At 41.9% G+C, this 18158-nt stretch overlaps 1 protein-coding gene across 2 annotated transcripts in view; it reads left to right on the forward strand.

Moving 5' to 3' along the window:
- Window positions 1-9299, forward strand: part of GOLGA5 (golgin A5) — a 33823-nt gene extending 24524 nt beyond the window's left edge. For both annotated transcript variants that reach the window (XM_020802214.3, XM_078383735.1), the window contains exons 10-13: window positions 1118-1343; window positions 4443-4548; window positions 6270-6333; window positions 8274-9299. In XM_020802214.3, coding sequence (XP_020657873.3) covers window positions 1118-1343; window positions 4443-4548; window positions 6270-6333; window positions 8274-8354 — 477 coding nt within the window. In that variant the 3' untranslated portion in view covers window positions 8355-9299. The remainder of the gene's footprint in view (window positions 1-1117; window positions 1344-4442; window positions 4549-6269; window positions 6334-8273) is intronic.
- The last annotated feature ends 8859 nt before the right edge of the window (window positions 9300-18158 follow it).

Below are 18158 nucleotides of genomic sequence, written 5' to 3' on the forward strand. Positions count from 1 at the left end.
AAGCCCCTTATTGGGCCACAGTTTATTTACCTAGCCTCATCAGACAAAGAGTTGCATATTCATCAAAAAATATCTTCGCTCATGTTCTCAGCAGGTGTGCTGGGTAGAACTGTAGTGAGTCAGCCCCCCCCCAAAAAAGGGGGCACTCACTTAAAGATCTTAAAGTGCAGGGATTCCCATATGGGATAATTTCAGACGTATATATTCCAGCATCCTTAGCTGCCTTCAACACCAGTGCAGTGCAGTCATGCCTCTTCATCTTTTCCCATCCTACTGCTGCCATAGTCTGTCCTTTGCTTACTATAATTAAGGAGGAGATGGAGAGACCATCGCAGTTAGTTGCCCACAGTGAGTTCCAGCCCTACCTACCATTTTGGTTGTCCAAGGCCAAGATGCCTCTTAGGTTAGCATGTCCATTGTTTCTTTGCATAGTACTCCTCCTTGCAGGCTTTGGCCCTGCATGGCTGCTCTTCCTCTTACATTCATTCCTGAGGAGGTGAGAATTACTATGGAACCTGCCTAGGTATTCCCTGCTCTCCCCCTTAGCTTCACAGATGGAAAGAAAACTGGCCACTTCTCATCCTAGCTTGAATGTATCTCCACACTTGCCAGGGTGACTAGACTGGATGTATTGAAGAATTATTGATTACTTCTTCTTTTAACATTCTTTATTGAGATGGGCAACATGTGGCCCATATTTCTGCTTTCAAGGCTACTCCAGAGGTTCCCGTTAAAAAAGATTAAAAACATTTTTGGTCAGAAAGCCCTGTTTCTGCATCTGGAGGCCTCCGGAAATGGCTGTTTTTATCTTAAAAGACCTTGAGAGCTTCCCCAAGGGCACCTCAGTCCAAAAACCAAAACTGGAAGTGCTCATCCAAGGTCCAGGTGCAGCTGTTGGGTCAAGAATTTGGTCCCCAGACCCACTGGGATAACCCCCTCCTGCTCTATGTGATTGCAAACAGGTATGTTTTCTTGCAGTAATCAGTTAGTATGCATGCCTGGCCAAGGAAACCTCTGAAATGTGCAATGGCAAAACGGATTTAAATCGGTCTCTGTTTTTGCAGTGGCCTAAATATCTTCTGTCGCCATCCTTCTATTTGTTCCCCTTGTTTTTCAGCTGACAAACAAAACACTGAGTAGCAGTAGCCAGACAGAGTTGGAAAATCGACTATATCAGTTGACTGAGACACTGATTCAGAAGCAGACCATGCTGGAGAATCTCAGCACAGAAAAGAACTCGTTAGTTTACCAACTTGAGCGACTGGAGCAGCAGCTGAAGAATGCCCAAGGACCTGCGGCAAACGGTCCTGCCATTAATATGGCTGGAATTGAAAGCAGTGAAGGTAAACAGGGATGCGGGTGCAATGTTGATCTATTAACTGAGAATGTGCATTTTACAAATAAATTAATGCATGGGTGGCTTTAAAAATTTAACAGAAGGAGCTCAACAGAAAAAGTTTTCCACCCACGAACTACAGAAAAAGGGCACGGTGAAATGCGTATTTCTGCTTCAGTTTGAGGAAATATATTGTCAGCATGTCTGAAACCTCCTACCTGATATTTAGAATAAAAGTTTCCTTCATTTTAGGTTAGAGAGAAAGTACCTCTTTTGCGTCATACTGTAAAGTCTTCTAAAACAGAATTATGTCTGCTGAGAAACATATTCTCTTTTCTACTGAGTTGCAAGTGGATGCTTAGCAAAAGGCCACATACCATTGAATCACACTGAGATCAATGGGCCTTAAGTTAGCTAGGATGCACACACTCATTATGTTTCAGTGCAGCTACCCTAGATAGTACTGCAGTGTACTTTGAACAACACTGTTTTGGCATTGGGAAGATCAACAAAAATGGGCAACGCTTGCTGGAGTTTTGCTGTTATTATGGTCTTTGCATCAGCAACACGTTCTTTAATATGAAGCTTCAACACAGAGTTTCCTGGAGACATCCAAGATCGAAGCATTGGCATCAACTCGATTTGATCCTCACTAGATGCTCTAGCCTTCCTAGCATTACAATCACACACAGTTATCAGGTGTTGATTGCGATACTGATCACTCCCTGGTGTGTAGTAAAAACTGCGAACAAAGAAATTGTATCACATGAAAAAGGAAGGAAGACCACATATTGACATCAGCAAGACTTGTGATCAAAGAAAAGTGTAGAAATTTGCCCAAACACTTGGGGGAACCCTTCCAGGCTCAGCTGATACAAATGCACCTGAACGATAGGAACATTTCAAGAACACTGTTTATAACACCGCCTTGTCCACATTTGGCAAGAAAACCAAAAAGATGGCAGACTGGTTCGAAGCCCATTTGGAGGAGTTGATGCCAGCCATGGAGGAAAAGAGGAGAGCTCTAGCAACATACAAAGCCTGTCCTAATGAGTACAACTTGCAGGTTCTTCAAGTTGCTTGTAGCAAAGTCCAACAGGCTGCCAGAGAAGCTCCAACGATTATTGGCTTCAGCTCTGCTCTCAGATACAGACAGCAGTGGACACAGGTACCATAAAGGGAATATATGACGGTATCAAGCAGGCTTTAGGTCCAATACAGAAGAAATCTGCTCCTTTGAAGTCTGTTACAAGAGTGATCATCCAGGACCGAGCACAGCAGATGGAACGCTGGGTGCAGCACTACTCTGAGCTATATTTTAGAGAGAATGTAGTAACCGAAGAGGCATTAAATAACATTGAGTGCCTGCCTGTCTTGGAAGAGTTGGACAGCAAACCAACCTTAGCAGAAATAAAAGCGGCCTTGGATTCCCTTGCCTCCAGCAAGGCACCTGGGAAGGATGACATCCCTGCTGAAGATGACATCCCTGAACTGTATGAAATCATCTGTCTTTGCTGGAGGGAATGTGGATGCAAATTTCGTCACATTGTACAAGAACAAAGGTGACAGGGGCAACTGCAGGAACTACTATGGCATCTCTATTTTCAGCGTTGTAGGGAAGCTGCGTGCTCGTGCTGAAGAGGCTCCGGATGCTTGCAGACAGAGTCTATCCAGAATCACAGTGTGGATTTTGATGTAATAGATGCACTAGTGACATGGTATTCTCCCTGAGACAGTTGCAGGAGAAATGTAAGGAACAATGACAACCAGTCTCTGTGGCCTTCATAGATCTCACAAAGGCCTTTGATTTGGTTAGCAGGGACGGCCTTTTTAAAATACTTCCCAAGATTGGATGTCCACCTCAACTCCTTAACATCATCAGGTCCTTCCATGAAGGAATGAAGGGCACCATAGTTTATGATGGTTCAATATTATATCCCTTTGACATCCGAAGTGGAGTGAAACAGGGCTGTGTCCTCGCACCAAACCTTTTTGGGATCTTTTTTGCTGTCGTGCTGAAGCACGCCTTTGCAACAGAAGGTGTCTATCTCTAGACTAGATCAGACAGAAAGCTCTTTAATCTCTCTAGATTGAGAGTGAAGACCAAAGTCCAGCTGATATGCACGCGGGACTTTCTTTTTGCCAATGATACAGCCCATTCTGCTGTAGACCTCCAACAATGTATGAACCGTTTTAGTAAGGCCTGCCAAGACTTTGGATTAGCAGTCAGCCTGAAGAAAACACAAGTCATGGGCCAGGACGTGGACTCACCTTCATCTATTACCATCTGTACACAAGAACTGGAGGTTGTTCATGATTTTGTGTACCTTGGCTCAACGATTTCTGACACACACTCTCTAGATGTCGAGCTGGATAAACACATTAGCAAAGCAGCTACCATGTTCTTTAGACTCACAAAGAGAGTATGGCTTAATAAGAAGCTGATGGCATATACCAAGATCTGGGTCTATAGAGCTTGTGTCCTGAGTACACTCTTGTATTGCAGTTAGTCCTGGACCCTTTGCACACAGCAGTAGAGGAAGCTGAACATGTTCCATATCTGCTGTCTCCAACACATTTTAGGTATCACCTGGCAGGACAAAGTTCCAAATAGAGTAGTCCTAGAACGAGCTGGAATTTTTAGCATGTATACATTATTGAAAGAGTGACGTCTACGTTGGTTCAGGCATGTTGTGAGAATGGCTGAGAGTCAGATTCCAAAAGATCTCTTGTATGGAGAATTAGTACAGATAAAGCGCCCCAGAGGGAGACCACAACTGTGATACAAGGAGAGGAAGGGACAGGTTTGTTTTCCACGGCTCCAGACATTAGAATAAGGAGCTATGGTTTCAAACTACAGGAAAAAAGATTCCACCTGAATCTCAGGAAGAACTTCCTGACAGTCAGAGCTGGTCAACAGCGGAATATGCTGCGTCGGAGTGTGGTGGAGTCTCCTCCTTTGGAGGTTTTTAAGCAGAGTCTGGATGGCCATCTGTTGGGAGTGCTTTGATGGTGTTCCTGCATGGCAAGGGTTTGGGCCCAATAGCCCCTGTGGTCTCTTCCAACTCTGTGACTCTATGATTGAATGAAAATATCTCCATTGCAGGCACTCGCATGCGAAATGTTCCCGTCCTTTTTGGTGATCTCGATGTGAACACGGCGGGAATGTATGGCAAAGTCCGCAAAGCTGCCAGTTGTATCGACCAGTTTAGGTGAGGAAATTATGCTGTCCTCATGTGAGTTCCCCCCGCCTCCCATTAACAGAATTAGCTGGTAATATAAAGATAATTCAGAAAAAAGGATTTAGATAGACCAGAGAGCAGGGAGCTTTGGACCCTCTAGATGTTTCTTGAAATCCCAACTGATACAGCCAGTGGTGAAGAACTCTGAAAGTTGTATCTGAAGGGTCATTTACTTCAGTAACTGAAGATAATGACTACGGCACTAAATCGTTTTAGAAGCAAACTAGAGTTAGTCCCATTTGCTTTGTTACTCCTGTCAACATGGTGACTTCACTTGCCTCTTGCCAGATTCTTTGGGTACCTCTGTTAAGGGAGTGGTTTGGATCATTCCTATTGGGCATCTCTTTATACCTTTATATACATCAGAATTATGAAGAGACACTTGTTATGTGTGGACTCAAAACCATGTTATTTGCAAAGGAGAAGAAATGTGTGACTTCGCTGCCACCTAGGCTGCAGAATTTTGGGCCTTCAAAAATCTACCCCACCCCACCCCAATCTGCTTACTAAGCAGTAAATTCTAAAACAATGGTTTCCAGCCTTGGGTCCTCAAAGGTTCTTGGACTAATATTCCTAGAAGCTTTGTCATTAGCTTTTCTGGCCAGAGTTTCTGGGAGGTGTAGTCCAAGAACATCTGGGCAACGAAGGTTGAGAGCAGACTAATATCCACTGCTCTAAAATGTTGTAGGCTCTCCTGCTTATCAGAGCAGAGACTAATGAAGGGGGTCATCAAGCACATGTGCCAGGAGGGGTTGGGAACCTTTGGCTTTCTTGATGTATTGGAAAACACCTGCCCTAATCCCTTGCCATTGAGCATAGCAGCTGATGTTTCTAGGAGCTTAGAAGTCGAAAACATCTGGAGGATCATCTGTTCTCCACCCTAATCTACACTGTGCCTTCCATAGAATTCTGTCCAGCTGTGTCCCCTTTACTGATACAGGGCTTGTAGATTTCATGGGGAATTGCAGGAACAGAAAGGTTGTAGGGAAATCATTTTTCATTTCCAAGTCTTGTACATTCCCTCTTTGGTAGCCTCCCTGTTCCACTTCCTTGCTTTACGCAATAGCTCCCAGACACGGAACTGCAATGGGACAGATGAACTGAACGATGCAAAGGGGACAGGGCGGACTCATGATTTCTCCTCTTTCCTTCTGTCCCTTTCACTTTGTGGAAGCTTCTGCTGGATTGAAAAGATTTCCATGAGTGGAGAGGGGAAACGGCATACAACTGCAGGAGTTCAAGGAAGAATGGGGTGTGACTTGAAGGAATTCTTCCTCCCTTATCCTGCCTGCCTTCCACAGATTTGGTGTAAAGATGACTCTAGGCTCTCAACAACTGTGGCCGTGGCACGCAAACTATAGCAGGGTTTACCAATGTGATAAATGAGCCCTTGAGGCACTCTGTATGTCTACCATACAATGATCAGCCTAAGTATGGAGAAGCTTACCCCAGAAATTTGACCATCAGGGGATGAATTGGTCACAACAATTAGGAACATAAATGACAAGGTGAAATATATGATCTGCAGTGGTGAAGGGATTAATCTCCCCCATGAAATTACAATGGCCAAAGCATTTAGCTATTGTTTAGTTATTTAGTGATATGTAATTTATAACTGATGCAGGGGAAAATACAAACAGAGAAGTAATCTTTTTCTGTTGTTGTTGTTGTTGTTTTTATTTTGGCCACAGCATTCGACTTGGAATCTTTCTACGACGGTATCCCATTGCAAGGGTATTTGTAATCATTTATATGGTAAGTCTGTTTAATCTACTTAAAGCGCAGCAATTTTAGTCTTCCTTGCATAATACATAATCTTGATCTGACAAGCATTGAGTGGCATATGTAAGAAAAATGAGTTATAATTAATTTTGCAATTTACTGAACTTTGTAATCAGGTTACACAACCTGGTTCTTGTAACTTGTGTACCAGGAGAGATATAAGTGTGACTTTCTATGTTTGTAGACTCTCTTAATAGATTTTGTATCAGAGTATTTTCCATTTGATTACATTTTCTAGTATTAACGTCCCTGAGAGTCTCATAACATCCCTGACAGAGAGAGAGAGAATGTGGCTGTTCGGATTCTTGAGGAGAGAATAAATGCTCAGCATATATAAAATTGCTATTGTTTTCCATTAGAAGGAAGCTGTGTTTCTGGCTCAAAGGCATATCCCTGTATAATAACTTTCTCCAATCTGGTGCCCTTCAGATGTATTTAACTATCCCCTCATCATCCTGAGGCATCATAGCCTTTGCCTGTGTGGTCGGGGATGATGGGATTTGTAGTCCTGTACATCTGTAGGGTACCAGGTTGTTGAAGGCTGCTGTGTGAAACCATTTGCACTGCAGCTGTCATCCTCTACTCTCTAAACTCCAAAAATGCCTTTCTCGGAAAAACATGCTGAGTATCCGTGGTTGCCATTTTTCCAGGCTACCTCATAGTTGAAGTACTGCAGGGGGCAGAACAGTACTTCATCTTGGCAACTGTACCTCCTGTCTCTATAATGCTGTTCTGAACATTAAATCAAATGGTTCATGTCAATTTCCCACCTTCTGTTAAAAAAAAAGTATTTAAACCAACAGGCCCACTCCCACTTGCCAGTAAAATCTCTAGACTAATATCCAAGCTCAGTTAGCAGCTGTGGTGTAAAATCAGCAGGGCATTGGCCTATGTACAAAGTAATCTATAATCTCCTCAGCAACCATTGTCACTGCTCACAGGAGACTTGCACAAGGTCATTCTTGTATTTGTGAGGCTTTTTATAACATGTCAGGAACTGCAGTTTACTTTTATTTGCACAGACCCAGTACGCAAAAGATGTGAAGTATGCACCTTCTCGGTTTTTAAAATGGAAATATTTTTTTAAAAATAGCATTTATCTAAAGTCTTACCAGAAACTTTCCTCTCTTGTTGGGATCCAGAACTGAACACACGTGTAGGTTCCGGTTGTCTCCTAAAAATCCAGTGTGGTGAAGCAGAAAGAATGTTGAATGACTTGAGGAGATATCACGTAAAGCTTCAACCAGCCATAAAGTTTACAGGGTGGACCTTTATTTAAAAAAAAAATTACCCTGCCTTTCTCCTTAAAAGGAACCTTGGATCAGTTCTACCTGCCTCTAAAATAGGGATGGGAGAATATTTGGCTCTCTAGATTGGAGTGGACTAGCTTTGAAGTGCCAGGGGCACTGGTCGGTTTTGTCAAGGACCAGTTTTCTATTTTGGAAAACAGCTGGAAGCTGTACCCCTGGCTTTTTAAAAATTAACATTTCTGGAGGTTCTTGGGGATAGGAAAAAATGGCCTGGGACGTCCCATTGTGCTCACTGCTGCACCAGATGTTATGGCCAGCTTCCATAATGGCTTATCATTGGCCATGCCAACGGGTGCTTCCGGGAACTGAAGCCCAAAGAGCCCCTGTTTCTAAAATGTGGTTGTGGTGATCAGCTGGAATATTATTGGATATCACAAGCAAGGTTGTTTGAGGAAAGACAGAATAAAAAATGAAGACTAGTCTCCATGTGCATTTGATAAGTCTCATGATGCTTGTAAGCATTACGAGTGCCTTTTATACATGTCTGTACTTTTGGTCTTCTCAATGTATTAGTACTTTGTGGAACTTTTTTCTTTCTTTCTTCCTCCCCCTCCCCCCCAAAATTTCTAGTGTTACATGCTAACTCCTGTTCTCTTTCGCCAGGCTTTGCTTCATCTCTGGGTCATGATTGTTCTGCTCACCTACACGCCAGAAATGCATCCCGTGAATCCAAATGGGAATTAAAACACAATTCTGGAGGAGAGCAGACTCCTGCGATTAATAGAAACTTTATTGACCATGAGAACAACAGAAAGCAGTTGTGAAATAAACGAAGGGGAAGGAGCGCATTGCCGGGGCAAACACGGTTCAGCCACTGCTACTTCTCTTCTGCTCCTGTCCTGGCAAACCTAACTTATTCGACCGGTGATCTAAGTTTAGTACCTTTCACTTATATAAAACCAAAACTGTCTCCTTAGGAAACGGCTGTTGGGTGAATTCGAACCTCTGTGCTGCCTTTATCACGGTCCTAGTGGGTCACGCACATCAACACTTCTGCATTTGCACAGAACAATAGTTGGTTTTGAGAACAGAGATGTCTATGATACATACTGAAGTTTTGGTCCTACAGAACAAGGGAGATAACTGGACTTTGAAGTGGAAACAAATGTTTGTTCTTTCCATTCTGTTCTTGCACCTTCTACCTTTGTAAATATATAAATTTCGCTTTCCTTTCATTTGTTCATATATTGCAGACCTGATGGCTTCTTGACAGTGTTGTTCTTCACTGACACCCTCCTTTGTATATAGCTTTAAATACAAATAAAAATATATTATGCATTGCTTTAATTTTAGTCCTTTGGCATTTCAGAAATGTTATCTTCCATAGTAATATTAGAAAACTTGTGTTTTAAATGCAAATTTTAATAATTGTGTATAATTGTGTATATATAGAATGCCAAGTGCCTTTGTTCCTTGCTTCTCTGACATGGCCCATTAGCTGCCTTTCTTGTGTTCAGATTTTCATGGCCTCTATCTTAACGTTAATAGGATGTTAACAGAGGAGAAAATATTTATTCATCTGTAAGCTCAAACTGGACTCAGGTTTCATTAATGTATCACAGGCTCATCATTAAAGGGGCTGCCAGAGGACAATAAAAGCAGGAACCTAATTCAAGTTCCTTCTGACCACTGCTGACTCCATGCCATTTGTGTTACACTGTACATCCGTGGTCTTATCGATCTGCCAGTGCTGACTTCCTTTGGACATATCCTCCCATTAAAAATTGAACGCTGTCTCTCTCTGGTACTTGTATGCGGGGGCGGGGAGGGGAACAAGCGAATCAGTTAAGATAAATAGATTTTCAGCATTTAAAGAAACATCCCCTTTGGCTTTAACTAGAACTTACTCACAGCCTGTTCCATCTCTCAGAGTTTTGGCTGGCAGGTAGGCAAGCAAGGAGTTCATTCAAGATTTAATGTGTTTTTTGGAGCAGCTTCCTTAGCTTGTCACACCTCACCACACCCGACTTGGGCAGCCTTGTTTGCTCCTACGCAGCTCTAGATAAGCTGGTTGGTGCTCATGAGGCAGCCTCTCTAGAGCTCAAAGGAAAAGCGTCAGTGGAAGCAACCACCTCCATGGCAGGGTTGCTGCTTTCTCTCATCACTCTCTTCCTTGCCTAGCTGTTGCCTTATTGTGAACCTTTAAGTCTTGAACTTCTGTAGTGTGTAGAAGGCCTATTGAGTTCCCATGTTGAATAAGGCGCAGTATGAAAACCTTTCTCCTTTCTTGGAGCATCATAGAAAAAATGGACCAATCCCAGTCAAACAGACTGAATTGTCTCAAAACACTTCACAGGTTTAGCTTCCAAATAAAAACCTTTAATAAAACAATAAGTTTTGACTGGAATTAGTCAAAAGGACGTAAATATGAGAAAATAGTTTTGAGTATGAGGCTGTACCGAGTGGTTGCTTAGCCTTAGTATAATGTTTTCTAGTCCATGTCCCCTTTTCATAAACATAAATATCTTGATTCCACTCCCTTCAAGGTTCCTTCCATCAATGAGATTTTAACTAGCACAGCTAAAAACAAATTATTTTTTTCTAAATGTAGGAGTGAATTTCTTTTCTCTCAGCCTGCACTTTTTTCACATTATACAGCATATCTTGGAGATAAAGAAGGACAAATGATAGTTGTTGCTGCACTGGTGGGAAGATACAGTATGCTACCTACTGCAAGCGATACTTGTCCCCACTCCAGTAGTAGGCATCCTTCAGTCTCGAAAGACTATGGTATCGTGCTCTGTATGGAGGACTTGGAACAGCGCCTAGTGTGGCTGATGAGGCCAATTCGAGAGTGACAATCCCTTCCACACTGGAGACAAATCCAATCTGTCCCCTGTCCAGCTCCCTGGTTTTGCTTCCTTTGTGACTTCCTCTTTGCCTCAGCCTGCTGGACAAGGGTCTCTTCAAATTGGGAGAGGCTGTGATGTACTGCCTGCCTCCAGGCTGAACGATCAGATGTCAGAGTTTCCCATCTGTTGAGGTCTATTCCTAAGGCCTTCAGATCCCGCTTGCAGATATCCTTGTATCGCAGCTGTGGTCTCCCTCTGGGGTGATTTCCCTGCACTAATTCTCCATATAGGAGATCCTTTGGAATCTGACCATCAGCCATTCTCACAACGTGCCCAAGCCAGCGTAGACGTCGCTGTTTCAGTAATGTATGCATGCTGAAAATTCCAGCTCGTTCTAGGACTACTCTATTTGGAACTCTGTCCTGCCAGGTGATACCAAAAATCCGTCGTAGGCAACGCATATGGAAGGTGTTCAGCTTCCTCTCCTGCCGGGCACAAAGGGTCCAGGACTCGCTGCAGTACAGGAGTGTGCTCAGGACACAGGCTCTATAGACCTGGATCTTGGTATGTGTTGTCAGTTTCTTATTGAGCCATACTCTCTTTGTGAGTCTAGAGAACATGGTGGCTGCTTTCCCAATGCGTTTATCCAGCTCGACATCTAGAGAGAGGGTGTCACTATATTCTAAATAATAATTTAAAAATACTACAGTAACTTGAATGTGTTTTTCTTTCAAAGCACAACTGCCTCGCCTGAAACTTTGACAATTCCTGAGGGCAGCATGACCCAATGGATGTGGCTCAATGCAAAGTGATTCTATTCACAAGTGTTGGGGCGTTTAAAAAATATGTCCATATTTATTAGGCTGATCCTATCGGCAATATCTTGATAAATCAAAGTTACAGCATTCAAAACTGTAAGAACGAAGGTAATTGCAAAGCATGTTTGCTTAACCATGGGAGAAAAGCACAGCTGCTTTCATAAGCCTTAACGGTCTCTCTCTCTCTCTCTCTGCTACAACAGATTCTGTCTATTACAGAAAGGGATATTATATAATGGAGATCACAACGTTCAGAAGTCCAGCTGTGCAAGTGAGCTCAGTCTTCTAAAGATTTTGATATTTATTTCTGGACGGTATGATCAGCTAATTGCATGTATGTAATTTCAGAGGCATGATGGAAATTCTGAAGTGTTCTACGAAAGCTAGCCTCTTCCTTGCCTATTTCTGAGAGTCCTGAGGCAGAGAAAATGGCTAATGGTGCTGTTAGAATGCAGCGACAAGACGGAATAATCCAGCTGGTCAGTTTTCCTCTTAAGTCATCAGGTCCAAGCAAGGCGGAACATATGGTGGTCTAAACCCAGGGATGCTCCATAATGTTTTTTCTGGTTTGTGTTTTGAAGTAGACCAATCTTGCTCCCACCTCCTGCTTCCTTCATGGAGTGCTGTCATTGTTTTTCCTTCCTACAACCTTGAGAGCTCTTTCCATTTCCCATGGAAATTGGACTGGATTCTTTATTTTCTCCAAGTTCAAGAGCACTTACAATACTTGCTGTAGTAATGACATGATTTTATAAACCACCAAATCTGATTTATTGCTCAGTTTTATTGAAAAGTGACCTGCAGTACAAAAACAGATCAGTTTCTCTGTATTTTTACTCAAAGGGAAACTTTTCTAGGAAAAGGCTTACCTAGTTGCTTATTACATGGAGTTCACCTTATAATTTTCCAGTCCCCTTTATGCATTTTTATATGACTCTTGTAATAAAGCAGCTTCTCATTTATCTCAAGTCATCTGTTCTAAGAACAGAGGTTGACTGCTGCAGCATAGGCCAGTCTGGACTAAAACTGTGATTCTGGTATGGCTGTTTATCAACAGAGCATAATAAGCGTTCCATGGATTGCTTTGTATGATAAATCACAGGCTTTCTTGGCAGAATGCAATTCTCCCTTCAACAATGCTGGACCCTCTGTAGTTCAAAATCCATATATAAATCTTACACACACACAGAGAGAGAGAGAGAGAATAGTTCTATCACGCTTCTCTTCCAAAGCACTGATAATCCTTTCCATGCAACACTATGTGTAATGAGACTTAAAGGTTCTTATGACATCCTAATCTAGAGGCTGAATTAGAGATCTTGTGTTGGGGGGCGGGTAGACCACTTCAACACTTTCAGTGTTTGAACTCGTGCCTCTGGTTCTGGGTAGCCAGGGTCACCGTATTTATTGAATATTTATTTATTGATTAAAACATTTATTAATTTAAAAAAAGACCTATGTATAACCAAATCCATGCTGCTCAGATCTGTTCTGCAATTCAAGGGAGAAGTATATACGCAAGCAGCAGGTGTGCATTCCATAAGCATCACTTTCACATACTTTGCACCAAAAATGCTGATTTAAATTTGTGTGTCAATCAAAATGGACAAATGTTTCACAGCTGGGTATCTATACCCAAAAACAAATAGCATAAGAAGCATCTCTAACTCTGTAGTAGGGTTGGTTAGTTTTTGCCCTCTGAATGTTCTGGACAGTATTTGGTAAGGGATTTTGGGGGTGGTGATCCAAAACAACTGGAGGGTTGAGCATCTCCATCTCACCCTTGGAGCTTTTGAATGCTAATTATTCACTGTTCTTAGAGCACACATTATGACTGCTGCCACAAACATGCGGTGCATACTTACCTTTAACTTCCTGTGTGCATGGTCTGTGACTCCTGACTGAGCCAGGGATCTCAAAGGCATGTGTTTAATTATGTGTGTTATCCATGCATGACATACCGGTATCTCCTATGGAAATAACTGATGATAAAAACTTCATTGTGGTTACAAAAAGCCCAACAGTGGGTTTTTATGCATGTAAGTAGGCTGGTAGCAATTATGGAGGAGAGCCTATGTGTGTAGCTAGGTCCCCTTAACAAATAAAAATAATAACAGCTGGCTTCTTAGAAAAGGGAAGAAGCAGACCCATCTGCATTATCAGTTATCACTTCTAAAAGACAAGAGAATAAGATAACCCAAGCCCACCTGGCTACCTACTGCCTTCTACTTGTTACATGTTTTGGTACTCAGACTTCTGATACTCTCAAGTTTGTATATGCTTCTGCATAAGGAGTCTGTCCTCCATGTACTACCACGATTTGGGTGAGATTTAAACATCTTTGTAAGGGTTTGGTACAGCTTCTGCCACTGTCCAAATGTGATGAGTGATGGGGTACATGCTGACCTATTGAATCTCCATTTCCTTTTTCAAGGTCTCCTATCCACCATTCCTCCAGTTGTCTGTGTTCATATCTGGCACTGGAACTTTAGAACAGGATTAGAACTACTATCCTATCCTATATTCTATCTATCCTATATTTGGTCTTCCTCCTTTCCTGCTGCCTTCAATCTCTACAGCATTATTGTTTTCCCCCAGAAATCTTACCTTCGCTTACCAAAGTAGGACAGATTCAGTTTCATCACTTTTGCTTCCAGAGATAACTTGCCAAACAAAAAAAAAGATCCCCAGATATGGGCACCAAATTCGGGGGCTTCTGTAACTGAATTTAGGAGTTATTTTGTTCCTATAATGATTTCTTAGCTTGTTAACAGAAAGTTTCCATTTTGCCTCATGCCATCAGTTCCTAAAGTAGTTATCTTCACTCAGCTGCTGGATTTTGCATGCATAAGTACAAAATAATTTTTGTAGGCAACTGTGTGGAGTACTACCAAGATCATTATTATGAGAAAATTCAAAATTCAAACTAATATCTTCTTATCAGGAGCAGTGCTGAATTTCATGGGGGCCTTGAAAACCATGACCCTTTCTAGCCCAACATATGCAGTAGTAGGCTACATTGCAATCAAGTATTCCATTCCAGGTAGGAAGATTGGTGGAGAGGTCTAGAGACGTGTTTTTGTGACTGACATATCTCAAACTGGTTGGGTTTACACTAGTGACAACCTTGAACCTATGCAGGTGTGGAGAACCATTTAGGATAGTCTGCTCCTGGAGGCTTATAGACCCAGATGTTTCTCAGATACCTTGGACGTCTTCCAGTTGACTGGTGGGCCTGGTTTAGAGATCAACACTGGTTAATCTCTAAAACCAACTATCAGGCTCTTTACTGTGTTGGCTTCCTATGCAGAGAAAACACACACACACACACACACCCAAAAAACCCAGAAATTCCCTCTTTTTTAGTAAGAGAATTCCACCAAATACACATACTTTCAGACCACAACACTTTTGCAATGTTAATAATATTAATAATAAAATACATCCCCATCTATTGAATGTTCTGTAACTGTAATTACAGCCCACCTGGCTGTGGTTGTTGTTGTTTTTACTTGTATACTGTCTCATAGTGCTAGAGCACTCTCTGGGTGGTTTACAAATAATTTGCAAACAACAACTTGCACCCCAGTGAGCTGGCTACTCATTTTACCAACCCTGGAAGGATGAAAGGCTGAGTCAACTTTGAGCCGTCTACCTGAACCCATCAGGATTGAACTCAGGTTGTGAAGAGAAGCTGGACTGCAGTATTGCAGTTTAACCACTGCAGCGGCAGAGTTAAGACATTATTTTCACAAACCAGTGATGGGATGTGAATGGCAAATTCCCCCCACCCACCCACCCATATGTTTGGCTGGAGTCAGTTCATTATCTCTATGATTTATTGTTGTCATAGAGAGGGGTAGTTTTATATTACTGAGACATTGTTTTTATTCTTGCTTGTGACTTCTGTATAAAGATAAGAAAAGTTACTTTTTAGACCATAACTGTCCACTGGCCATGCTGGCTTGGGAACTCCAGGAGTTGTAGTTTGAAAGTAAATTTTCCAAGGTCTCTTTTTATGTTATAAGATGGTGTGAGCCCTATAATTTTTTTTAAGAACAAGGGTATCTAAATCAACTAACAATGATGCTTCTGAGTTCTCTTAGATGAACTCAGAACTGCAAGTACTTGAGTAAAATAATTATAATGGTTGTTCTGGGTTTTTTGGGCTCTTTGGCCATGTTTTGAAGGTAATTCTTCCTCGAAGAACAACCTTCAGAACATGGCCAAAGAGCCCAAAAAACTCAGAACAACCATTAGATCCCGGCCGTGAAAGCCTTCGTGAAAATAATTATACTTGATTTATGTGCCTATATCAGCATAATAGATATTAAATAGGATTTATGTAAATTACTGACCTAAGCAGAAACATTTAGCAGAGCATATACAGGTACCTTTATCAATGTGTCTTAAGGATGGGACTCAAATATGGGTGCCTCATGGACCAAAATGGGGAACACCCACCCACTCCAGTCATAAGTCGTCACTACCCTCTGATTATCTATCTGACGATGTTGTCAACCAGCTGAGGATGCTTCTGCAAAACAGCAAGCAGCTCAAGGAAGATAGTGAAAAGACTGTTTGAGAATAGTAGTTGAATAAAATTAAAAGGAGAATTGTATTTCCAAGTTAAAAATAAGTTCTGTCTGCAAAATGGATCACACCTGGGCATTGCTGACAGTCACCTTATAGGTAGAATGAGCCTATTGTTTTGATCTCACTCCACCTTCATGATGCCACTTCCTCTCCTATCCCCCTCTTTTTGGAGGAGCAGGGGATTTTTTTTTAAAAATAAACTATATCAGTAAGTGGCATAGCATTCAGATGGCTTGTCACCCAAGTGACATAGTGCTGGATACCAAGAAAAGAACATCCCCCTCCATGGGAGAATGGGGGAAATCAAGATTTAATATATTTAATATTTATGGCATGTGTGATTCCCAGTATTAAATCAAAGTGGTACTGTTAGGTGTTTCATGTCACTTGGCTGGCAAGACAATTCAGTGCTACACTACTTCCTGATATATCTATATGGGGGAAAGCAAGATATATATATGGGGGAAAGCAAGATTTAATATACAGTATATATCAGGAAGTAGTATAGCACTGAATTGTCTTGCCAGCCAAGTGACATGAAACACCTAACAGTGCCACTTTGATTTAATACTGGGAATCACACATGCCAGAAACCCAACTCAAATGGAGGAATTCTACCCATGCTAAGAATCAGTAGCCACTGCCTGTGATCTAAAAAGGTGTGGGTAGTTGACCTAACTTGTCAAGTCCTGTTCTTAACAATACACTCATTTGGAGGCATCTATATAATGAAGTGCTTGATCTCCAGCAGTATAAAGTGATCTTCACCTTAGGAAATGTGGGGGCCATGTGTGAAATCATACAATTTGCTAAGAAGGTTTCAGTCTGTGTAGAAGTTGAAGATTTTCTTACTTAAGACGTTTTAGCTACCTGGGAACATTTAAAGTTGAATCTCAATAAAAAAAAAATTTAGTTAGTTTTTATCTAGTCAAAAAGAGAGCAGACTAAAAATCTAATTCTTAGGTCCAAGTAGAGTACAGCCATTGAATCAATGGTACTTTCAAAAGTCCTACTGATTCAGTGGGTGTCTTCTCCAGGTGGGACCAACAAGTGACTTTACAAACTTCTGCATTGCATTTTCAAATGTGTCTCAATGATCTATTTTTGTTTTCAATTGCAGGCGCGTTTTCTATTGAGCCAACATCTGTACTGAAAACAAATCACAGCATTTGTTGAGTAATATTATTATGAGTTTTTTAACTGAGCATTACTTGCAAGAGTTGTGGTGCACACGCTGACGCAAACCCTTCAAACCCCGAAAAACAGGACAACGATTAGTAATCATAATAGAGGGGCCAGTCGCTCGGCCAGTTCTGGAAAAGTGCCTGAATCTCTGCCTGTAGGTTTTCATCAGGATTTGGTGGTTCCTTCTCTAGAATATGCGCCAGTGGCTTTTTTTCCCAAATCCGACTTGTCTGGTTGTAACTGCTTCTAACTTCTTTGCCAGTTTTTTGGTTAACCCAAGCTGGACCCACTTCATGTTTAGCTTCCTTTCTTTTCTGCCATTCAGAAGGCATTTGGCCCTCCGGAGCCTGACGTTCGATGGATTCTACACTGTTGCCTCCCACCAACTGTACTCCCGGGTGCTGACCTCCTTCGCAGGATGCCTGCTCCGCTGGTGTCGGGATGCTGTGATCAGATTCTGTGATTGTCTCCAATGGAGTTTCAAGGAATGATGTCCTTCCATGAACAGATTCTTCTGTCCTGTCCGTAAAGTATTCATGAAAGGAAGGCTTCTCATTATCGACATATCTAGCAGAACCTCCATCTTCCTTCACATCTGTTGCATCGTTCTCTCCCTGGGATGCTTTATCAGAAGGGTGGAGAATTTCTGCCAGAGGCTTTTTCTCCCAAATTAAACTTGTCTGGATGAAATTATGTTGCAGTTCTTTGCCTGTTCTTCGGCTTATTAAAGGTTTGTTGTCCATGGTGTCCACTTCACTGGTACGTTGCTTTTGGAGAGATTTAGGGCTGCGAAGTGAATGCTGGCCTGCAGACTGTCTACTGTACTTCTTTGGAATTCATTGCCTAAAGGCTGCTGGATACCACCAGATGACTGCTTCCTGCAAGCTGTTGTGTTATCTCTTACGCTTCCTAAAATATTTGACTGAGAATTTTTGTCCTGATCCTGTTCCTTACCTTCTCTATCTGTAATTGTTCTCTCTGGGGCTTCTTCATTTATTGCTGGGCGGATACTTTCACTCGGCTCAGGTTCATTTATCTCATTGTTGCTGTTCTCCTTAATATCATTATAATCTTGTTCCTCTGCATCTCCATTTGAC

The sequence above is a fragment of the Pogona vitticeps genome, chromosome 1, assembly GCF_051106095.1.
Source record: "Pogona vitticeps strain Pit_001003342236 chromosome 1, PviZW2.1, whole genome shotgun sequence".
NCBI classification, from domain to species: domain Eukaryota; kingdom Metazoa; phylum Chordata; class Lepidosauria; order Squamata; family Agamidae; genus Pogona; species Pogona vitticeps.